At 43.3% G+C, this 24,543-nt stretch overlaps 1 protein-coding gene across 1 annotated transcript in view; it reads left to right on the top strand.

The window, feature by feature from the left end:
- The window catches only part of Map2k1 (mitogen-activated protein kinase kinase 1), a 68,835-nt gene that overhangs the window by 32,988 nt on the left and 11,304 nt on the right, over positions 1–24,543 (top strand). The window contains exons 2-5 of the mRNA XM_038323122.1: positions 8,300–8,510; positions 10,494–10,640; positions 17,711–17,788; positions 18,369–18,420. Of these exons, the coding sequence (XP_038179050.1) occupies positions 8,300–8,510; positions 10,494–10,640; positions 17,711–17,788; positions 18,369–18,420 (488 nt within the window). The remainder of the gene's footprint in view (positions 1–8,299; positions 8,511–10,493; positions 10,641–17,710; positions 17,789–18,368; positions 18,421–24,543) is intronic.

The following is a 24,543-nucleotide window of genomic DNA, read 5'->3' as shown; positions in this document are numbered from 1 at the left end:
TGCCTCTACCTCCTGAGTACTGGGATTAAAGGCATGCACGACCACTGCCCAGATGATTTTATATATGTATATATATCTTCACAACTTTTTGTTTTTTTAAAAAATATTTATTTATTATATATACAATATTCTGTCGGCATGTATGACTGCAGGCTAGAAGGGAGCACCAGACCTCATTACAGATGGTTGTGAGCCACCATGTGGTTGCTGGGAATTGAACTCAGGACCTCTGGAAGAGCAGGCAATGCTCTTAACCACTGAGCCATCTTTCCATCCCCTCTTTTTTTTTTTAAACAATATTTCACTTTGTACACCTGACTGGCCTGCTGTGTAGACCAGCTGACCTTAAATTCACAGAGCTTCTGCCTGCTAAGTGCTAGTATCCTAGCTAGCACATGCCACCTTGCACAGCTGATTATCTTAATTCTATTCCTCATCATTTTCTGCAGAATAATTTATGCTAGTAAGTGTCCTTTCTTTTTCCTCCTTTTTTTCCTCTTTCTTTTTTTTTTTAAACATATTTATTTATTATGTATACAATATTCTGTCTGTGTGTATGACTGCAGGCCAGAAGAGGGCATCAGACCTCATTACAGGTGGTTGTGAGGCACCATATGGTTACTGGGAATTGAACTCAGGACCTTTGGAAGAGCAGGCAATGCTCTTAACCTCTGAGCCATCTCTCCAGCCCTTTTTTTCCTTTTTCTGAGACAGGTTTTACTCTGCAGCCCAGGCTGGCCTTAAATTCTTGGCAGTCCTTGACCTTTGCCTTCCAGAATTATAGTGTGAGGCACCACACTTGGCTTCCCATTCTTTTTGTTATCTAAATTCTGTTTATCTTCTTAGTCCAATTCCTTAGTTCAACTCAGATATTTCTTCTCTACAAAACTAGCAGATCTTAGTTACATAAAACCTAGGCCTTCTGTGAGCATTAGGGAAACCTTTTTGATACACATGCATACATTCAGACAAGACATACATACACACAAGATAAGACAATTAAATAAAAAGAACACTTTTGGGGGGCATGGAAGCTTAGGAAAGGGTATTGCTCCCCTGGAGCTGGAGTCACAGATGGCTGTGAGATAAACTTCAGATGTCTCTAAGAGCCGAGAAAGAGCTCTTGGTCGATGAGCCACCTTTCCAGTTTCCCTGAAAATAGCCTTTGAAACAAGGTTTCCCCTAATGCTCACATGGCTCAATGTAAGAGTAAAAAGCTATATTGTCTAAATAAGTTGTACATTTCCCATAGACTATTTATTTGTTGTATAAACATAAACATAGGAATTTTAATTTGAGGCCCCACCATAACTGGTTTCATCAATCCTATTTCCTCCCAGTGCTTATTCAGGTGTATTTTCCCTCATAGATCATCATGCTTCTTTCTGCCTTAACTACTCTTTGCCCTACTAACCTGCAGTTCCCAGGCATCTGTGATTTGACTGTTTGGAAACTGGTGGTGCTATTTCTCTTTGTTTTCTTGTTCCTTAGTCTCAGTGAAACTCTTCAGCCTCTCAACCTGAGAACCTCAGCCTTGTTTTGCACATCCTTTGCTTGCTGTCATAATGACACACTCAGAGATAGGCAAATAGCTTTCCCTTCCCTATTTTCTTCCTCTCCGTGGAAACTGAGAACCAGAAAGGTAACTTGCACATGAACTTAAAGATAGCAGTGGAGGCTGCAAAAGGGGTCTGTCTGTCTCTCTCCCTCCTCCCCTCTTTCCTTCCTTCTCCTTCTCTGCTTCCTGCAGAAATAACATTTTTACTTGCTAAATACCATAGGCTGGGGGAAACTTGACAGCTCCCTGGGCTCACCTGTGTGAGGACGCTTACCCTCCTCCCAGAGCAATGATTGGTTGTTTTCTTCTGCTCTTTTTAGTGCACTTTTGGCAAAAACAGAGCCTGCCACCTAGCCTCATCAAGTTGACTGTTGGCATGCACCTATGGTTTGTGTCTGGAGCATTGTCTAGACTATGTATAACCCCACATGTAATCCTTAGAGCAACTTTAAATCCATTAGCTCAGAGGGAAGTATGAGGTCTTGAAAGTTGTGTGCTTGACATGGTCATGTTTGTCTATAATTCTAGCACTTGGGAGGTGTAGGGAGGAAGATCAGAAATTCAAGTCCACCCTTGGCTACATAATGAATTTAGGGCTAATCTGAGCTACCTGAGACTCTGTCTCAAAAAACACTTAAAATAAGTTGGGTGTAGTGGCACAGGTCTTTAATCTCAGCATTTGGGAAGCAGGGGCAGGCATATCTCTGAATTGGAGGCCAGCCTGGTCTATGGTGAGTTCCAGGACAGCCAGAGCTACAAGTGAGACCCTGTCTTGGATGGGTGGGGCTTTAAAAATAAGAAAAGAGTTCTGGGCATTGGGAGACCCTCCACTTTGTTCCCTCTGGCCCTCAGTTTCCTGTTCTGTAAAATGGGGATTGAATCCAGTTGATCTTTGAGGTCTCTCCTTTGCTGCTTGATTTAAACTGTTCAGCCACAAATGAAAGACCCTAGTGTATGGTGTAATTATAATTATTCTCAGCAGGTGGGGGGGAGGAGGAAGAGCCTTCTTATCCAGAGGATCATCCTTGCATTGTGCTTCTCTGATGTTTCCAGAATCTAAGTGACAACCCTTGTTTTTGTGTGTGTGTGTTTTGGTTTTTTGTTTTGTTTTTTTGTGCATTGCCATTTCAAACCTGTAATCTTCTTGTATCTTGTGAACTTGTGTTTACTATTATACTGCCATGGTGTAGAATTTGCATTTCACTGTGCTGTTTTTGCTGAATTTGAGGGGGTTTGAGTGGATCATAGCTGGTCCCTGGAGAAAGGAAGGATTGTGTGTGTGTATCTATGTTTGAGAGAGACAGACAGACAGACAGATTGACTGACTGATGGACTGACTGTTGGAGCTCTAGTTTTGTTTTTAAATCTCCAGTGTCATTTTTGCTGATTTTAGTTAAAAATATTTTAACTAAATATTGCAGCTGGGTGGTGGTGGCACGTGCCTTTAATCCCAGCACTTGGGAGGCAGAGACAGGCAGATTTCTGTGAGTTCAAGGCCAGCCTGGTCTACCCAGTAAGCTCCAGGACAGGCTCCAAAGCTATAGAGAAATCCTGTTTCGAAAAACAAAGCAAGCAAACAAACAAACAAAAATGGCTGCAAAGGAAGCAGATTCTTGACCTTTGAGCTTTGTGGATTTGTAATGTGGGTCAGGAGTGAGGACCTCTTCTCATTTTCTTTGCTTGAAGGATTTTACCTTGAGAGGAAGAAGCAAGGCTTGTGGACCAACTTCCCTGTGCAAGAGGACGTGACCCTGAATAACAGCTCCTTATTGACTGGTTTCTTTCTACTGAGCAGTAGGAGCTGTGTTGCTGCCACTGGTTTGCCTTTCATTCTCTGGAAAGACAAAAATGTTGAAAGTGCTTTAAGAACTCTGAAAGGGAAAGCAGTGATTTTAGGTCCTGCTGTTGTAGCCTTGGCTTCCCCTCCTGCTTCCATTCTCCTGTATTTACTGCCTTCCCATTGTTTAGAAGTGGGTTAGACTTTCAGGACTGCTCATGAATTTGCCTTGGTGAGGGTATGCATGAAACTGTTCCTTACAGTGCATTGAAGAGAAGTCTGAGACCTGGCAAAGTTAGTTGGTTTCTCCAGAGACCCACTGTTTGTTAATCAAGTGCTAGTGGATCATTAATTTAACAACACTCACTCACCCACCTACCCTCAGGTACTGTCAACATTCCTAACCATCCCAGCTGACAGCCCATCCTGGGGTCTGGTGGGACTAGGACTTTTTATAAGCTATATACTTTCTTTCTATCTTTTCCCAATACATAAGTCCCCTCCGGCCGGGGACAACCCTGTTCGTTTACCCCTCTTTCTCGGTTGGACTTTGCTTTGCTGCCAAACTGAGTGAAGGACGTCAGGATTAACCATACCCCAATCCACCCTCACCTTCTGAGGGCGACCTCTCAGCGTTCCCTAGTTCCCAATATCTCAGCTGGGACCTCCAATTTCTGCTATCTTGGTGGGACCTCCAATTGCCGCGCACCCAGTTTACCAGATTCTGGCAAGTGGCAGGAGGTTAAAATACACACAAACACACACAGACAGAAAGACAGAGACATGGGTCATCCCTGAATTCCCCAAGAATGCCTCCTTTATTGTTTTCAGGGGCAGATTATATATAGATAGCCACACCCCAGGCAAACCCACCAGAAACCACTCTCCTGCCATCAGGAACTCCTGAAGGTCTCATGCTCAGAGCAGCTGTAGGCACTCAGATTAGGGGATTACAAGAAATTCAGGATCTGGGGTCTCTCTGCTCCCAACAGGTGGTTTCTCCAGAGACCTACTGTTTGTTAATCAAGTGCTAGTGGATCATTAATTTAACAACATTCACTCACCCACCTACCCTCAGGGACTGTCAACATTCCTAACCATCCCAGCTGACAGCCCATCCTGGGGTCTAAGTGGGACTAGGACTTTGGAAAGCACAAATCAGCAGCAATTCTTTAGCTAGTGGAGAAGGGATTACGGGTATGGAGGTAAGGTAGGAAGGAACCCAAAGACCTAGTTTCTTTTGGAAGGTGCTAACTTAACTTGTTGTACCTACTCTGTTCCCCTTCTCCAGTCTTCTCTCCTTTCCTTTAAATCTATTCTGGAAATAGAACTTAGGTCACCAGGCTTTCATGCCAAGTGCTGAGCTATCTCTCAGGTCCTCTTCTTTCTTTTTTGACAGAGTGTCACTGTGTAGCCCAGGCTAGCCTAAGACTGTGGCAATCCTTCTGCCTCTATCTCCTGGGTGCTAAGATTATAGGCATCTGCCATCACAAACATTTATTGTAGTTTGTTTCTGCAGAGCTAGGCAAATGATGAGTCAGCATCCCTTTCTACTGGCATGAACTAGTTCAGAGGTAGAGTTGCTGTGAGCCTGTGGGGCTGTTAGCAGGTTGTGCCGGGGGATGCACTTATATCTGAGACAAAGGGCCTTGTGTGGAGGTGCTATCCTCAAATGTCATTGAGCCCTGGGATGGAAGTTGCCTCCTTTGAAGTATGGAACTTTTGGAGTAGGCATTATGTTAAGGATAATTCTCCTGGTTTGAGTCCTGACTGTGTGGCTTTGGCCCATTTACTCCACTTGCCTGTTGTTGAGTTTGCTCATCTGTCCTGGTGGTAGAGGTGTTGGCAGATGACTTCATAGGTGTAAAGCACATAGCACAGTGCTAGGAAGAGAGTGTGTTTTCTCTCATTTGTCTTCCTCCCAGCTGTCCTCATGCATGGTAGGTCTCTCTCTCTCTCTCTCTCTCTCTCTCTCTCTCTCTCTCTCTCTCTCTCTCTCTCTCTCTCTCTCTCTGTGTGTGTGTGTGTGTGTGTGTGTGTGTTGGGGATTTCTGTTCTGTGAGATAAGGTCTCACTATGTAGTTCAGGCTAGCCTGTTTCTCAGGATCCTCTTCCTCAGCCTCTTGAATGCTGAGATTATATTAAGTATCCTCTATCCTACCAGGCTTATGTGTTGATCAAACCCAGGGGCTAGGTAATCACTGCTAGCTGAGTTACAGCCTTAGACTTAGCCTTTTTTTGTTTTTGTTTTTGTTTTTTTTTTGTTTTTTTTTTTTTTTTTTTGAGACAGGGTTTCTCTGTAACAGTTTTAGTTCCTGGACATTCTGCTTTGTATACCAGGCTGGCTTTGAACTCATAGATATCTCCCTGTCTGCCTCTACCTCCCAAGTGTGGAGATTAAAGGTGTGTGCCACTACTGTAGCCTATTCAGTTTTGATAGCAGCTTTTGGATTCTGCATTCTATATGTGCTCCCCGCCTGCCGCCACTGCCCATAAGCCTTATAGGCAGGTGTAATGTCATCAAAATTTGGGGGAAGGTGTCTGTGTGCATTTGAAATGTGTTTCTAAATATGGCCACGAGTGGACCTTTTAGTGGAGAGAATTGAAAGGGAATACCAAAGGGTTTGCATACCCCTAACCACTTAACATGTGCTCAGAGTCTCACAAGGGACAAGGACACTGAAACTTAATAAATATTTTAGCAGGATGAGAATATTGACCAGGGGCTTCAAGCTCCTCACCTACCGTAACAAAAGGGTGGCTTAAGTGGACATTTATTTTATCATACTTGCTGAGCTAGATGTCCAACATCAGAGTGTCAACACAGTAGAGTTCTAGGGAAGGCCCTCTTCCTGGTTTGATGACAACATTCTTTTTGTATGCTTGTATGGCCTTTTGCTGTGTGTACTGAGCAAGAGTGCTTATCTTCCTCTTTTTAGGAGGCCACTGAGGTGATCTGACCAGTATCCTACCCTTAGCACCGTTTAGTCTTAATTATTTTTTGAACGGCCTGTTCCATACACGTCCATGTATGAATGTGGAAGGGTGTACACAATTTAGAGCATGACACCTTCCTTTTCCCAGAGTTACTCTGTGAGGAGAGCCAGTGACATCATCTTGTGGCTTCTCTGGCCCCGTGTATATGTTGTACCAACCTGTATGCTGGAACCATGAAGTTTTTTGTCTCTCTGTCTTCTTGGCCTTTGGAGAGGGTGTGAAGGAAGAGTGGAGAATTGCGTTTCTACCTTGACTGGCTTATCTGGGGGAAAACAGTGTTCTGATGTGTAAAAATCCTGTTTTGTCACGTGTATCATCTATTTAGACTGGGAAATGAAATCAGATGAAACACAGTGAATTCTACCAATTCAGAAGATTAACCAAGAGGCTTTACTGAACGTTCTTCAGTGCTCTGTAAAGAACACTGATGGGCTGGAGGGATGGCTCGGAGGTTAAGAGCACTGACTGCTCTTCCAGAGGTCTTGAATTCAGTCAGTTCCCAGCCACCACATGGTGGCTCACAACCATCTATAATGAGATTTGGTGTCCTTTCTGGCATGCAGGCAGAACACCATATACATAAAAAAATAAATCTTTTAAAAAAAGAAAAGAAAAAGAGAGACACTGTGATGTCTATGACATGCCACAAGCTAGGCTAGTGACTGCTTCCTGCCATGCCCACTTGCTTTCTGCCAGATAACTGATTCCCAAGCCCATTTGTACATTTGGTGGCCTGGTAGCTCAGTCATTTACATCAGGTGGACTGATGAAACGCACCTGCAAAGTGCTCTTGTGTTTGTCTTTTTTTGTGTGGTGGGTTTTGAGACAGGGTTTCTCTCAGTGACAGCTCTGGTTGTCCTGGAACTCGCTCTGTAGACCAGGCCACCTGCCTCCAACTCTTAGAGTTCTGCCTGCCTCTGCCTCACAGTTGCTGGGATTAAATGCATGTGCCACCACTGCCACCAGCTGATGCTTTTTAAGAACCGTTTGTATTTCTGTGTGTCTGTGTTTGGGTATGTGTACATTAGTATAGACCCAAAGGCATTGGGTTCTGTGGAACTGGAGTTACAGGTGGTTGTAAGCAGCCTGGCATGAGTGCTGGGAACTGAATTCTGCTCTCAAGAAGAGCAGCAAGTGTTTTTAACTGTGCTAACTGTGGAGCTATCTCTTCAACCACTAGTGAGGCTTTTTTTATGATTTATTTATTTTAATAATAATTTAATGTGGATCTAGTATTGATGCAAATTGTTCTAAGTGTTTGCTGATGGTTAAAGAACAACAACAAAAAATCCAGCACAATCATCAATCCTTACCAAGGATATATTCTAGCGTAAACAAACAAGTTACAAATAAACATAATATTTGACAATTAAGTTATAAAATAGGACATGAATGATGTTATGGGCAAATAAATTTTGGATATAACATTAGGAGATTGAAAAATTGAAATTGAAGGCACTCCGTGGCTTCCAATCATACCTTTTCAACTACTAAGTCTTGGTTAGTCTTGAGATGAACATTTGTCTCTGCAGGTTCCGTACGAGTAAGTCAGGCCACTGGCATGCCATAACCCACTGGTGACCTGAAAAATAAGGAACTTAACTAAACGGCAATGTTGCTTCTTTGCAATAATCAAGAGCCTTAATGAGACTCTTAAAACTGGGCTTGTAAAGCAGTTTTTGGTGGCTCATTCTCACTTTTAGTAGATTCCTTGGTTCCTCTTGTAGACCTTTAGCGTATTGAGAGAAATCCAGGGCCTTCATTTCTTAAATAAGGAAGCTGCAGTTTTGAGAAGTAAAGCAGGGTTGCCACTCAAGCCCTTGGGATGATTGAAATGGAGCAGAGCCCTGGTAAGTAGAACCTTCCCCATTAACACCTTCTTTGAATTCCCTGTGGGCTTGGCCCAGAGGTGGAGTAGTGCAGGGCAGAGTGTCTCTCTGTGCTGACCTGGGTCCTCCTTTGGGCAGGACCAATCTGGAGGCCTTGCAGAAGAAGCTGGAGGAGCTGGAGCTTGATGAGCAGCAGCGGAAGCGCCTTGAGGCCTTTCTGACCCAGAAGCAGAAGGTGGGAGAACTGAAGGATGATGACTTTGAGAAGATCAGTGAGCTGGGGGCTGGCAATGGTGGAGTGGTGTTCAAGGTCTCCCATAAGCCGTCTGGCCTAGTTATGGCCAGGAAGGTGAGTTTGTGTGAGTAAATAGCTTAATGGATTCTGTTGGGAGCCTGTTAATGGGAGGAAGAAAGGGGTTTTTTACTTAGTACTTTTTTGTTCAGTTTGATTTTGAACTTGTTGTCTGTCAGACTTTGGGAAATACTAAGGTCCGCTAGTGTGAACATCATCATCCCTGGACTAGGGAATAACAGTGATGGATTCTCCTTTCGCTTACTGTGTGGTATGGGAAGGACACCAGATACATTTGTCAAGTGCAAAGGGGCTGCTTTTTTTACACCCAGCTCTAGTGATTGATGCTCAGGCCAAAGCCACGTTCCATGACTTCAGTCTTGAGCCGATTCCCTTTCCTGTCTACCATCGGTTGTCTCTTTGAACACAGTTGCCCTGTGTAGAGAGGCTATATTCTTCCATGTTTTTCAGCTCACCATGTCTATTCTTCTGTGTTTGTATTGTGCTGTTCCTTTTAGCTTTCCCAATAGCATCCATCTTTGGGACCCACCTCTTGTTTATCTCCTGTCAGCTGTTCCAGCTCATCACTGTCATGTGTCATACTTATTGTCTCTGGCTTGGCCTTATTAAATAACATTAAATGTGTTTGTCTTTTGTCTCCTGGTTGGAACAAGGGACAGTGTTGACACATTAGGGAGCAGCTGAGATTTTGGTGAAATCAATCCTATCAGGTTCCTAAAGTCAAGGCGGGACCTTTCGGGTGACTAAGGTTACCCTACCTCAGTTCCGCATGCCTTTGCACAACACAGCCAACTATGAACCATGTCCTCAAGGCCGTATTTCCCTTGTCTCTTAAGTCCTCAGGTCATTTTGAAATTAGACATACACATAGCTTTGTTGTAAGATGGGTGAGTTCCTTGATCAACATTTTTGGAGCCCAGACTGGAACCATACCTGATTCCTGGTTACAACTCTGGTGCTAACACCTGCTTGTACATTGATATTCAACCCTGAATTAATAGGAACTTGGTTTTTGAATTAATGGCCTGATTGGGGCTGGGAAGATGGCTTAGTGGGTAAAAGTGCTTGCTACACAAATGTGATTACTCAACTTCAAATCGCCAGACCTTACATAACAGCTCAATTTGCAGTATGACTGTCTGTGATCTCAACATTTCTGTAGTATGATAGGAATTTGTGGCCCAACTAGCCTGGCATATGTAGCAGGAAAGCAGAGACCAGGGGGCTTGAGAGCTGGCTCAGTGGTTAAAAACAGTTACTGCTCTTGCAGAGGACCTGAGTATGGTTCCAGCATGTACATGGCTACTTAAAACCATTTGTAACTCCAGTTCTAGGAGATCCTGCACATACATGGTGCACTTACATATACTTAGACATACATACACATAATTATAAGAAAAAAAAAAACAAATGAAAACCAAAGAGACTGTCTCAAACAGGAATAAGACAAAGACAGACATCTGGGGTTTTCTTCTGATCTCCACATGTTCACCATTGCATGAGGGTGCCTATTTTCACACACATGCTTGCATACACATATACATATATTTTGCGCATGCACATGTGCACATGCATGCACATAGACACACATACATACATGCACTCGCACAAAGATAAATTAACAATAATGATAACTTTTTTTTTCTGAGAGACAGGGTTTCTCTGTTTAACAACAACTTTTTGAATTGCTTATTTTTCCAACTATAGTGGTTCATCCTAGTGTTTGAGAGACTGAGGTAGGAAGATCATGAGTTCTCTGCCTCAACTACAAAGTAAGTTTAAGGCCAGTCTGGACAATATAGTGAGATCCTTTCTTATAATAATAAAGTAAATCGAGAGCTGGAATATAACTGATGGTAGAGTACTTGCATAGCATGTACAAGGCTCTATTTGGTCATCAGCACCTTAAAAAATAAAACCGAAAAGCTGTTTCTTTTACCTTTAGGAACTTAAATCACTGAATAAAGGCTTTCTACTTTGCCCTGTTCCTAAAAGCTTCCCCTCACTTCTCTCCCCCAGCTAATTCACTTGGAGATCAAGCCAGCAATCCGGAACCAGATCATCCGGGAGCTGCAGGTGCTGCACGAGTGCAACTCACCCTACATCGTGGGCTTCTACGGGGCCTTCTACAGCGACGGCGAGATCAGCATCTGCATGGAGCACATGGTACGCAGCCGTCTGTCTGCCTGGTGGCAGTGGCCTGGGAACAGGCTGGTTCTGGCCTCATTGTTGGTCTGGATGGTGAATAGCTCATCCCTGGCTCCCTGGTCTACACCCGGCAGCCTGGAAGACTTAGGGCCTGGCTGTGGATTCTAGTATGGTTACAGGATGACAGCCCTGTTTTCTAGGTCCCTTGTCTTCAAAGAGAGGTTCTAGATGCCAGGATTTCCTGGTGGGCTTTTCTAGAGTATATTTCCTAGTTTTCTCCTATTTTGAGAAATAACGTGGTCCAAATCTGGTTAATACAGTTTAAGTTCACTATGTGTGCAGTGCTGTATGCTATTTAGAAGGTTCTGGAGTAATGAAGATGAAGACAGAGTTATGAAGTCTCTGCCTTCAGAAAGTTTATAATAAACTTAAAGGACAGCCTGAGGGGTTTCTTTGGGCGAAGAGAGCAATAATCTTCCCAATACACCAGTGAAAGGCAAGGTCAAGTCAGATGGTGTTTATGGGCCAAGTACACATGTGGGAGCTAATCTGAAGGCCCTTCCTTTTCTTTCCAGTGACTATCATGATAACAACAACATGAAAGTGTTCATGCTATTGGGCATATATCAAGTGTCATCCTAAGCAAATCAGTATTTTATCACATTTTCATGATCCCCTTTAAAAGGACACATTACATTTAATGAGTGTGTGTGTGTGCAAGTGCCATGGCATGCATATGGAGGTTAACTGTGGAAGTTGGTTCTTTCCTTCCACCATGTGGTCCTAGGATTCAAACTCAGGTTGTGAGGTTTTGAGCATGCACCTTTACCCACTGAGCCATCTCACTAGCCTCACAGCCAGATTTTTATCTCACCTACCAAGGAAATGAAAACACAAAGAAACGTGATCTCTTACTTTGCACTTAGGCCACACAGTCAGTGAATCCTATTCAGCCTGACCCCAGTGCCTGTACTTGGTTGACTCCTCTGGATAGAGATGAGGGGACTGGGGCCTTTTCTATCCTTTAAGCCTAAGGATTGCTGGCTTTGTAGCTGATGGAATGGAATGGGAACTTTGGGAATCAGTTGTTTATATCTTTTTCCCTTACGTAAACATAAATAACGATATTGTCATGTTTGCCACCATGTTGTGTGCTAGGGTTTGAATCCAGGGCCTCATGCATAGTAGGTAAGTGCTTTTGCTCCTGAGCTATATCACAGCCCTACCACGTCTTGAAAGTTCAAATTATTCTTGACACCCTGGTTCAGAGCAGGTACTCAGTAAGTCTGTGTTTACTTAACACTATTTGTCTTAGGCCTCTATTGCTGTGATATAACACCATGACCCAAAGCAACTTGGGGTGAAAAGAGTTTATTTCAAGTTTTAACTCTCCGGTCACATTCCATTATTGAGAGAAGTCAGGGTAGGAATTGATGAAGAGGCCATGAATGGGTGCTATTTACTGACTTGTGCCTAATGACTTCTTCAGCTTCACCCTGCATTCTTATAGCACCTAGGACTGCCGCCAGTCTAGGGGTGTCACTGCCCACTATAACCTGGACCCTCCCACATCAATCATCATTCAAGAAAATGTACCACAGGCTTGCTCGCAGGCCAATGTGGTGGAGGGGAGGTTATTTTCACAGTTAGGGTTCCCCCTTCTAAAATGACTCTGACTTGTGTCAGCCTGACATAAACTAGCTAGCACATCATTTCATTGTGACCTTGGTGGGCTTTCTGATCGCTTTGATTCTCAGTTTCTGCATTTGTAAAGTGGCTTTGATTCTGTTTTATTGTTGTGCAGGTTAGAATGACAGATGTCAGTCTGTCAGTGTGCCCTCCATTTAGAGTATGCATTTTATAGGTGCTAGCTCCTGCTTTATTCCCATGGAACTGGCAGTTTAGAAACAGGAAGGTTTACAAACTTGATGGGTCTTGTGGTTTCAGCCTGGCACTGTTGGCTCCCGTTCCATTTCCTTTCTGAGTTTTAGACCTAGACTGACTTTCAGAATGGTGTCTGGTCTGAATGACCCCCATTTCCTCCACCTGAGGAGTCTTTGTTGATGGTCACCCCCACCCCGATACACACACACACTCACTTCACTCTATCGTTTTGAATATCATTTTGTTTTTATGATCAAGAAAGGCCACATATACTGTTGTAGGCATCTGCTAATATTTGTGGATGCCATATGGAACTTGAATCCTGGAACTGGCTTCTGCATGTCTAAAGGTAATAGAGAAGACTCTTGTTCCATTTTGCTTCAACAGAGTGCAACAACGTCTGGGACGCGTGGGAACCCTTCTGGGTTGGCTGTAGCCCCTGGCCTAGGGTGTGGATTCCCACTTAGTTCTTGGCTGCCAAGTGCTTTTCAGACAGGGTCTCATTATACAGTCCTGACTGACTTGGAATTTAGGTACACCAGGCTGGCCTTGAATTTAGAGATCTACCTGCCTCTTTCTTCTGATTGCTGGGATCAAAGGCTGCACAACCAAGCCTGTCAGAACTATTATTACTACTTGCTTCTCCTCCTCCTTTTTCACTGTCTTGTCTTACTATGTGGATCAGTAATAGATTACTATTTGAACTTGCAATGTTCCTCCTGCCTCTGCCTCTTGCTTGGTGGGATGACAGGTGTATGCCACTGTGCCTGACATTTTTGGAATTTTATTTTATTTTATTTTTTTGAGACAGGATTTCTCTGTGTAGCTTTTTGGAGCCTGTCCTGGAATTTGCTCTGTAGACCAGGCTGGCCTTGAACTCACAGAGATTCGCCTGCCCTTGCTGGAATTAAAGGCTCGTACCACCACCCAGCAACACTTTTAGATTTCTTACACTCTTGTGTCGATAGTTTTTTGTTTGTTTGTTTGTTTGTTTTAGCCCAAAAAGAGTTTTGTGCAGACAGATGTCTAAATGACCTAAGATGTCTTAACCACTAGAAAGGGAAGAAGAGAAGTTGGGCAGTGCTGATAAGCCAGAAACAGGAAGGGCTAGAGTAGCCTTCTGTCCATTTAGGTCTAGCTAAAGTAGTGGAAGGTGGGTGGTGGCATGGCCAGTTATAATAGCAACTAGCTTTCAACTCTTTTGTCAGTTACCATGTTCTTTTCACATTATCTAAGTTATTAATCTTGTGAGATGAATTACCAATACCCTTAGCTGGCAGGTTGAGAGAGTAAGTCCCTGGGAGGTTTTGTAATGGGCTTGTCACAAAGATAATGAGTGTCAGAATCTAAGCAGGTCTGCTTCCTTTGTTTCATACTGTCCTCTCTCTGTGCAGGTGCTATACTTGTGGGATTCTGCTTCTCAGGAGAGAAATGATTGGATGAGCTCCTCTCTAGGGGCCCCACTCTGAGCTTACACCCTGTGTTTCCATGGTTTTGGGCACTTGTAGCCAGTTGCGATATACTTAACCCAGGTCCAACTTCACAAACACTTATTTTCAGTGCTTATTATGTGCAGGGTGTTATATGAGTTCCCCGAGGACTGGGATGCTAGGGCTGTGTACTGGGTGGCTGGTAGCTGTGCTCTACATGTTCTCAGTTTAGCTGTCAGAGTTTCTGAGCACGAGCCCGCTCTGCTGAAGCCTCAGAAGTTCTTTCCCTAATGCACCTAAATGTCTCCCTTTAACATGAGATCCTTGTGGGTGAGTGTGGGGCTTGCTAGCTTCAGACTGAAGTTAGACCTCAAACATAGATGATGACTGGAGCTTGTAGGGAAAGAGATAAGCCTTGGAAGCAACAACAGTCATTGTAAGAAAGAACAGTACCTTTTCTTTCTTTCATTTTATTTTGTTAATTTTTTTCTCCTTGTGGTGCTGTGGATAGAATTCAGTGCTTGGTCCATGCTGGTGGAAGGGCTATACCCCTGAGCTGTACCTCTAGCCCTGGAACAGTGTTTTTATACTAGGGGAGAACTCAGAGTGACCTGAGGGTCTAGGCAGGACTCTGTAGCAAGCAGCTATTGCTGGAAGTTCATGCAGCCACAAGAGCCAGTCCTGCCCTCTTATCATCCTTCTTTAGTCTCTGACAGGTCCTCCTGCATCAGAACCCCTTACTGCAAAAACTGGTGACTGCCACTTACCTCCAAAGGGGGATCATGAAGAACTCTGCTCTGTGGTCATATCCCAACTTCTAAAGGGTTTTGACCTCCACTGTCACAGTCTGTTTGACATTTTATGTCATTAATCTGTATTTCCAACAGGTGATTAGGATTGATTGAAGATTTCAAAGCATACAGAAAGCTGAAAGACTTTACAATAACCACCACCTCAATTCAGTTACTAGTAATTTGCCACATATTTGCCTCACCAACCATTGTCCACCTATCCACTGCTCAAAAGCTTTTTGAGATGCATTTTAAAGTCAGTTTCTGTCATCAGCATGCACTGTCCATTTTCTGAAGCATTCAGCCAGGGACTTACCTCCCTTAGAAATAAGTCTGAATTTTGAGAGCCAAGGGAATAGGATGCTCCCTTACCAGAACAGAATGCTCCTGTCTGCAGAGAGGAAGATTTCTGCTCAGTCGGTAACTGAGCAACCAGGGAGCAGGGAGTTGGAGTTGATGGTTTTGAGGCAGAAGTAAAAGCTTTTAAGCTATTATTTTCCTAAAGCATTTGTCTCTCTATAGAAAACCATCACAAAGTACCATTGACTTAGTTAATAATTGGCTTCTAAAAATAAGTACCATGTCAGCAGTGGTAGTCAGTGATCACAAGTTCTTGGCAACAGTGAAGCAGAACTGGAGTGCTGCAGGGTTGGTTGCAGGAGGCTGGATAATCCTGATTAGCTTGTCTTGTGAGCCCATTGTTCTCCCTCTAGCACTGCTTGTCACTCTGGAGGGTAAAGGGAAGAAGCCAGTGTGACTTCTTTTTAATAGCTTTCTTTTTCTCTATGTGTGTGTTTTAATAGCTCTCTCTCTCTCTCTCTCTCTCTCTCTCTCTCTCTCTCTCTCTCTCTCTCTCTCTGTGTGTGTGTGTGTGTGTGTGTGTGTGTGTGTGTGTGTGTGGCATATCTGCTATGTTACTCTTCACCTTACTCCCTTGAGACAGGGTCTCACTGACAGCCAGGAGCTAGGCTGGCAGCCAGCAAGCTCCAGTGATCCTCCTGTCTCTTCCCTGCACAGTGCTGGGGTTACAGGTGTGGCACGTGGCCATACCTGACTTTTGTTTTGTTTTGTTTTGTTTTTGAAACAGGGTTTCTCTGTGTAGCACTGACTGTCCTAGAACTTGCTTTGTAGACCAGGCTGGCTTCAGACCCAGAGATCTGCCTGCTTCTGCCTCTCGAGTGCTGGGATTAATGGTGTGGGCCATGATGCCTGGCCACCCATGCCTGGCTTTTTATATGCATGCTGGGGATTTGAACTCAGGCGCTCATGCTTGCATAACAAACACTTTAAGTCACTGAGAAGTTTTCTAGGTGGGGCCTTGACCACAGCTGGCCATTTCTAGCCCTGTCTATCTCTGTATCTCTGCATGGACTCATAATGAAATGAACTGCACAGCATCTCAGGACTGTGAAGCTATTGAGTGCCTTGGCATTCAGTCTTCCTGAAATATCCTGTTAATTTCTTTCCTTGTTCCTTCCTTTGCTTGATACAGAAAACTGACTCCTGAGTATGACTTCAGAGATAACGTTGTCTTCTGCATTGTGTCAGAATTGCTTCTTTCTTCTTCAGTGTATCTATAGTATTTTTCTTATACCATTCTGAATTTATTAGTTACAAATGTTGAGGATAGGAGCTAGCTCCTTTTATATCTCTACCCCTTTATATTTACCACATAGTCCATGATACTTTGTAGGAGTTATAGAATGAATGATTGCCTCCTATGACATTTTTCTTTTGATTGTTGTTGATTGATTTGTTAGGGGAATACTAAATGTCAGTCAACTGAAATGATAGTGCTAAAGCCACTAGCACTGGTGGCAGGACATAGGGCTCAGCCATTTAGAGCACTTGCTGTTTTTGTAAGTGCTCTGAACCCAGGTTTGGTTCCCAGCACTCAAATGGTGGCTTAAGCCATACCTAACTCCATTTCTAAGAGATCTAGTGCTCTCTTCTGAGTTTGGAGGACATTTATTTATCTTTATTTTATGTGTACGAGTGCTTGCCTGCATACACAAATATGCACCACATGCATGTCTGGTGCTCTTGGAGACCACAAGGGGGCATTGGATCATTTGGAACTGGAATTAAAGATAACTGTGAGCTGCTATGTGGGTTCTGAGAGTCGAACCAGGGTCCTCTACAAGAACAAGTGATCTGAACTGCTGAGCCATCTCTCCTAAGACCCCATTTAAATTTGAAAATTTTAATTTCTAAGTGTGTATTTGTATGTATGCTACAGCACATGCGGAGGACAAAGGACAGCTTGTATGAATTGTTTTTCTCTTTCCACTGTGGGTTCTGGGCACTGAACTCAGGTTGTCAGTTTTATGTGGCCAGCACTCCTACCCTCTGGGCCATGGTGCTAACCCCAAACAGCTAACTAGTATATCAGGTTCTTACTATATGCTAAATATTCTGTGTGCTTCATTTATTTAGTATTAGTTTGTTTAATCCTTATAACAGCCCGTGATTATAGTAGTAGCTTTTATAATTATTCACGGTATTTTACAAGATGCAGAACCTGTTTAGAGTCGGTAGATAGTAAGCGGCAGAGTTAGAGTTTAACCTTTTGGCAGGCTGACTATAGAGCTGGCACAGCTGACACTATCCTATGCTGTCAGTCAGTGCAAAGCAAGCTTTTTTTTTTTTTTTTTTTTTTTTTTTTTTTTGGTTTTTCGAGACAGGGTTTCTCTGTGGCTTTGGAGCCTGTCCTGGAACTAGCTCTTGTAGACCAGGCTGGTCTAAAAGCAAGCTTTTTTTATGACCACTGTGTATTAGTCATTTATTTAAGAGGCTCACAGGATTTTGTTTGATCATTATTTGAAGGCTGCCACAGTTTTTTTAATAGCTGGATCAAACTGAAGGATGCTTATCTCTAATCTGTTAAGCAGGTGTGTTGCATATGAGAGTCACTTTCTTCTGAAGTTTAATAGTTGATATGGTAGAAACATTGTCACTAACTGACCTATATTCTTGTTCTTAGGATGGTGGGTCCTTGGATCAAGTGCTGAAGAAGGCTGGAAGAATTCCTGAGCAAATTTTAGGAAAAGTTAGCATTGCTGTGAGTATATAGTAAAGTTTTTATTCTAAAGTAATGAATTGAGAGGAAATAAGTAAGGGAGGAAGATAAGTCAGTGAAGGGAGTTTATTTCAAAAATAGTGTTTCTCACTAGAAATTTTTCTGTAGAGGATGACTTTGAACTTCTGATACTTCTGCCTCTGCTGCTCCCCCAGTGCTAGGATGACGGATGTGCACTACCACATCCAGTTTTATGCTGTGCTGGGGATCGAAGTGTCGGCCTTATACATGCAAGGCAAGCACTCTACCAACTGGGCTAAAGCCCCAGCCCCGATTTTTATGTTAAAACCTGTGTCTGAAAAACAGGATAAGGTATCTGAGAACATTCTTATTGGTAGTAGTAGAAAAGATTTTTAAATTTTTAAATTCTTATAGGGTGTTTTGAAAAGTTACTTACAGTTGCCATCTTCACTTTAACCTGATAGTAATACACTATAGAACATGTGATATGCTGCTGGATAAAGCATATTTGTTGTTGTTAGTGGAAATGTTGAAGAGAGCCATTGTTTTTCTAAGCCAGTACCATTCCAGTTTCCCTTCTTTTTAATCTCCTCTCCTCCAGGTGATAAAAGGCCTGACATATCTGCGGGAGAAGCACAAGATTATGCACAGAGGTGAGAAAGTATTGCCAGATGTTACATTCTGAATTACAGCTGAAATATAAAGGTTGTCATATCTTTTTTCATGTTTTGTTTTGGAGTGAAAGCCCTTTACTAAGCTAGACATAATGATGCATGACACTAGTCCCAGCACTTGGGAGGCAGAGGCAGGTGAATCTCTGTGAGTTCAAGGGCAGCCAGAGCTATATGGGCTATATGGTGAGATCCTGTCTCAAAAACAAAAAAAAAAAAAAGAAAAAAAGAAAAAACAAAACCAACAACAGCAATAAAAAAGCCCTTTATTAATGTTTTTTGTTTGTTTGTTGTGTATATATGTTGTTGTTGCTCGTTTAGTTTGTTGGTTTTTGAGGTGATGTCCCTATGTATCCTGGCTGTCCTGGAACTCACTATGTAGATCAGGCTGACCTCAAACTCATAGAGATCCACCTGCATCTACCTTCCCAGTGCATTTTTGTTTATTTTCTTTTGAGAGACAGGTTTTTCACATTGTAGAACAGGTTTGCTGGAAACTCACTGTATGGCCCTTGAATCTGTGATAGTCCTCCATCATCAGCTTCCTGGATGTTTGGGTTACAGGCATGAGCACCTCACTGGCACTCGATACCAGCTACAGTCACAGCTCAAAGAATCTCTCTTTAAAATTACTTTAGAAGCCGAGCGGTGCTGGCAAACACTTAATCCCAGCACTCAGGAGGCAAAGGCAGGTAAATCTCTGAGTCTGAGGCCAGCCTGGTCTACAGAGTGAGTTCTAGGACAACCAAGAAATATATACAGAAGTCTTATACAATATATTAGTAAACAGGCATGATGTGCAGGCCTTTAATTCTAGATCTTAGGAGGTAGGAGCAGGTGAATCTCCTGAATTCCATCTAGGCCAACCTGATCTACATAGTGATGATCAGATCAGCCAGAGTTGCATGGTAAGACCCTCTCTCACAAAAAAAGAAAATGTCAATAATATAAAGCTAGCCTTGTTTACAAATTACTTTGCTAGTGAGAAGTAGTAAAATATGACTAGCTATTCTCAGGTCAAAATTGTTTGGACAGGTATCTTCTACTAGATGTGTAGGCTCTGGTCCTATTGAAGTACTTTGCCTTGTCTGTACAAGCAGCTCTCTCTCTCTCTCTCTCTCTCTCTCTCTCTCTCTTTTAGATGACTTTTGTCCCTTGTCAGGCACTGTCCTGTCTGCCAGGGCTTTTCTCACAGAAAGTTGGGGGTGGCCTCTGCCTCCCCAAATCACCTGGCATGAGGATGTACCATGTTTAAGGGCAGCCTGGTTTACATGGCAAGTTCCAGGCCAGCCAGGACAAAAAAGTGAGACTTTGTCTCTCTTCCCTCCAATTAAAACCCAAAAAACAAACATTGAACATACAAACATTCTGAACTCCTGCCCTCACAGAGGTTCTGGTCCAAGTTGGAGAAGCAGGAAAAGTCAGATCAAAGATTAATGGGTGCATTGATGCCAAAGGGTTGGGATTTGTATTGAGCCAGTGGGCTCCCTTTTGTAGGATTTTAGAGGGAATATGTTTGGCATACAAATGAACTGCAGCTGAAGCTGGTGATGAGCACATGGTTGCTGGTTACTGTCTATGGATCTAGACCACACAAGGACTGAATTCTGCCCTTGTTAGTCTCTCCTGTACTCCTTTAAGTACCTGGCCCTCACCAGACTAAGAACGGTTGGTGTGTGGCCTCTTGAACTCTTGTCTGGACTTTCTTAAAAAAAAAAAAATTATTTATTTATTTATTATGTATACAGTGTTCTGTCTGCATGTATGTCTGCAGGCCAGAAGAGGGCACCAGATCTCATTACATACGGTTGTAAGCCACCACGTGGTTGCTGGGAATTGAACTCAGGACCTCTGGGAGAGCAGCCAGTGCTCTTACCTCAGAGCCATCTCTCCAGCCCCTTGTCTGGACTTATTTATGGTGCCTGGCATTGGTGGAGCCTGGGTCCACATAGTGACATCATCCCCCCTCCTCCATTTCAGCCAAACAGATTTCCATAGTTCTATCACCTCATAACTCTTATTTTCATCCTCCTATTGAACATATTAGCTTGAGCAGGACAAAACAAGTTTTTAGCTAATATTCTTCTTGAATAGTGCATGATTAGTGTGCAAGGTAGTGAGTCCTGTTCCTGTCAGCAAGGAGCTGATTGGCTTTGAAATAGGCAGGAAGCCTACTTTTCTTTTACTGTTAACACAAATAGTACTTAATGTTGGTGTCTGGGTTGGTTTTTTTGTTGTTATTTTGTTTGGTTTGGTTTTTTGTGTCTGTGTTTTATTTTGTTAATTAACTTGATACAAGCTAGGATTATCTGGAAAGAAAGAATATCAATTGAGAAAATTCTTCTATAAGATTGGCTTTTAGGCGTCTTGTTTTCTTGATTAATGATAGATGTAGGAGGGTCCAGCCCATTGTGGATGCTACCACCCTTGGACTGGTAACCCTAGAGGTTTAAGAAAGCAGGCTGAAGGGGCTGGCTCAATGGTTAATAGTGCTGGTTGCTCTTCTAGAGGTCCTGAGTTCAATTCGCAGCAACCACATGGTGACTCACAACCACCTGTAATGAGATTTGGTTTCCTCTTCTGGCCTGTAGGCACATATGTGGGCAGAACACTGTATATATAATAAATCTTTAAAAAAAAGAAAAAAAAAACAGATTGAATAAACCATGGGGAACAAGTCAGTAAGCAGAGTAGAGTGTGGTTTCTGTTTCAGTTCTTCTTCTATGTTCCTGCTCTGACTTCCTTTGGTGACAGAGTGTGACCTGAGAGTTGCTTTTGGTCATAGTGTTTTATCACAGCAGTAGAAACATAACCAAGGAGGGTTCTTTTTTTGTGGGGCATGCACATATATACATGTGGGTGTGTGCATATTGGTATATGCGAGTAAGTGTGTAGATCAGAAGTCTACACTATATGTTTTCCTCAGTTGCTCTCTGCTTTATTTTTTGAGAGTTGGACTTGGAGCTCAGTGTTTTAGCTAGCTTGACTGAACAGTGAGCCTCAGGGATCCATCTATCCTCTCACCCAAAGCACTAATTTTACGTGTGTACTACTGTGCCCCACTGTTTGCATGGGTGCTGGGGATCACACACAGGTCCTTATGCTTGTACAAGCATTTCACTGCCTGGGTCATTGCCCTAGCCCCAGTGAATCTGTCTTTGATGGGACGATTACTTTTTTATTTTTGGCAAGGAACTTCATGGTGAAGCCTCAGTTTCTATGTATATGATATGGACCAGCTCTGCCAGATGTTGCTATAGGGCCATAGGAATGAGAAAAGAAGGATCCAGAGCTGGAAGGATTTCCCTTGCTGACCTCTTTTCCTATCCTTCCTGGACCCCACTTACTATGCTCTCTGAATGTCACCCTTATACATCTTGCTCTGGATTTTCTGTTTCCAAAATCTGTATGATTGCTCAAAATGGCATGTGCTATAAGAATGGAACCCTGGACTCTGTAACGTGTGTCACTGACAAGATTTGTGTGCCCATTTACTGTCAGGCCAGGTGGATAGTGAGTTGGTGAGAGGGTACAGGAGGGCATACTATGAAAGCATTTAAAAACCTATTGTGTCTTGGATGGGAGAGGAAAATCCTTGCAGTGTGGTTGCTGGGCATGGCAGTAAAGTGGAGGGAATAAAAGTAGTTGCTGGTTAGGACTTAACTTACAGGCTCTGCTTGCTGCTTGAACTCAGCTGTAGGCAGAGGTGGAGAAGCTTTGAAGGCCTCTTGCAGTTAGACTCTGGAGGTTGAATGGGCTGGAACTGAGGACGCAGCAGCATGTGGAGAGTAGAGTAGGTAGGGTTTCTCTCACACCTGGATTTCCAGGGGTTCAGCCTTCCCCAAGTCAGTCCATTCCCCAAATGGCTTATTGCCACAGCCAATTACGGCTTATTAATAGCTTTTCCAAGCCTCAAGGCATGACTCTTGTGGTTTTTGTGGGCTCTGTAGTCAGGGCCCTGGTTCTCCAGTTTTTGGCAAGAGCATACCATGAGGAGTCTGGAGTTCAAACCCCAACCTTTGCTCTCAGGTTACCCGGCTATTATGCCAGAGTCATGGCTTTATCTGCTCAAGAGTTCCTAATACCCTCATACTGCTTCTGTTAGGAGCAAAGGGAGAGTGTGCAACAGGCCTGGGCCTTCAGCTGTCTTGCCCAAACTCTTAGCCAGCCTCAGCTGTCTTTAGGTGCCCCAGCTACCTCCATTCTTCTTGAGAAGTGGAACATGGTAGGGAAACTGGAACCTTTTATCAGCACTCTGGGGGGAAGAAGTTTAGATGGGAAAAAGATTACATTTGCAGGTAATGGCTAATTGAAGTATTTGGAATTTTTGGAGTTTTTGTTTGCTTGTTTTTAGTTTTTTATCTCTGCTGCTTAGTTAGTTTTCTGAAGTCATAGGTAGCCAGAAGTAGCTCCGTGAAGGCTTTGAGTAGAGTCATTTGGGTCATCTCCTTTCTCCTGTTTCTCCATCTTAGAGAGGGTTCTTAATGTTCTGCTAAGCATGCTGGGAAGCGGGGGGGGTCATTTGAAACCTAAAATCAGCATTTAAGGAAATCTCATTAGGGAATGGGGATGTAGCTCAGTTGGTACTGTTTGCCTAGAGTGCATGCAGTCTTAGGTTTATCAGCAGCACCACTTACCCTGGTGTGGTAGTCCACATCCTTAATCCCAGCACTTGGGAGTTAGAGGCTAGAAGATAAGAAGTTCAAGGTCATCCTAAGCTACACAGCAAGTTTGAAGCCAGCCTGAATTCTTGAGACTCTCTTTTCTTTTCTTTCTTTCTTTCTTTCTTTCTTTTTTTTTTTTTTTTTTTGAGACAGGGTTTCTCTGTGTAACAGCCCTAGCTGGAACTAGCTCTTAAAGACCAGGCTGGCCTTGAACTCACAGAGATCCACCTACCTCTGCCTCCCAAGTGCTGGGATTTAAGGGGTGCACCACCACTGCCCGCAGACCCTTTCTTTAAAAAAAAAAAAGTAAATAATGACAAATACAATAGCTCATTTGCCTTTAAAACAAACCAGTTCTTACTGCCTAAGGTTCCTTCTTCACTTTTGGATCCAGCCTTTGTCACAGACGAGCCTGTCTGCTATCCATCTTTGTCACTGCGTGCTCCTCTGCAGGGTTCTTGCCCTTTCCTTCCATTCCCTCCTCTGATTCTCTTGGGCTTCCCACCTCTACATCTGTCTCCTGCCCTTCTCGTCCTCCAAGCCTAGCCATTAAGTTCCATCTTAAGGAATGCGGCTTAGCCAAAAATAAAAAAAATAAAAAAAAAGAAGGACCCACCATACAGGGAATCTCCTGGAGGGTTTCTCTGCCTCTTTCACTTGCTTGCTACCCTTGCTAGTAAGCAGCAGCCATCAGTGGGTGATACCAGTTGAGCTCACTCAGAGAACTGAGGCATAGCTCCGTCTGTGTGTCTTCATGGTCATACTGTGTACACTACCTCTCTGGGGATCACATCCTTTGGGACAGGACTGTGCCCTTTTGCTCATTGCTTGGTTAGTGCAGGATCCTATGCTGGGTTCATAGCATAAACAAATGGCTCCCAGAGCATTTTATGCAGATCTCTTGTTTTAGCAGGTAGGAAATGTCCAGAAGTCAAACTTGCCATTATGTGCTCTTGGGAAAATTTAGGAAGCTTTGAATAGTGGTTATTTTGGTGTCACAAAAGAATATTTTATCCACTTAGTTTTACATAAAACTTCTTTTGTTGAGTTTTGTTTTCCTGTTTGTGGATGGAACCCAGGTTTCGAAAGTACTAGTTAGATAAGCACTCTTCTACTGCCTGCTCTTTGCTCTATTTTTTGGAGATTCCCCATTGCTAAAGAGAATAGACCAGTGGGGCAGGAAAGGAAGCACCATTCAGTATTGGGTGGGTTTCTTAGCAGCTTGGAAGCCCAGGCGGTACTTTACACAGAATACTGCTTGGCTAACAACACCTGATCTTGAAGGGCTGGGACAGAACTGGAGGCTTGGATAAGCCATTCAGAAGTACTGGGCCTCTCATGTGAATCACCTTTGAGGCATCTGCTGGGGAAGTGTGAGAAGAAGCTCAGGTAAATCTCCCACATTGGGAAGGGAACTAGGAGGTACTAGATACCAAATGTA

Source organism: Arvicola amphibius, chromosome 3 (assembly GCF_903992535.2).
Source record: "Arvicola amphibius chromosome 3, mArvAmp1.2, whole genome shotgun sequence".
NCBI lineage: Eukaryota > Metazoa > Chordata > Mammalia > Rodentia > Cricetidae > Arvicola > Arvicola amphibius.
This window is presented reverse-complemented; position numbering and strand designations above follow the sequence as displayed.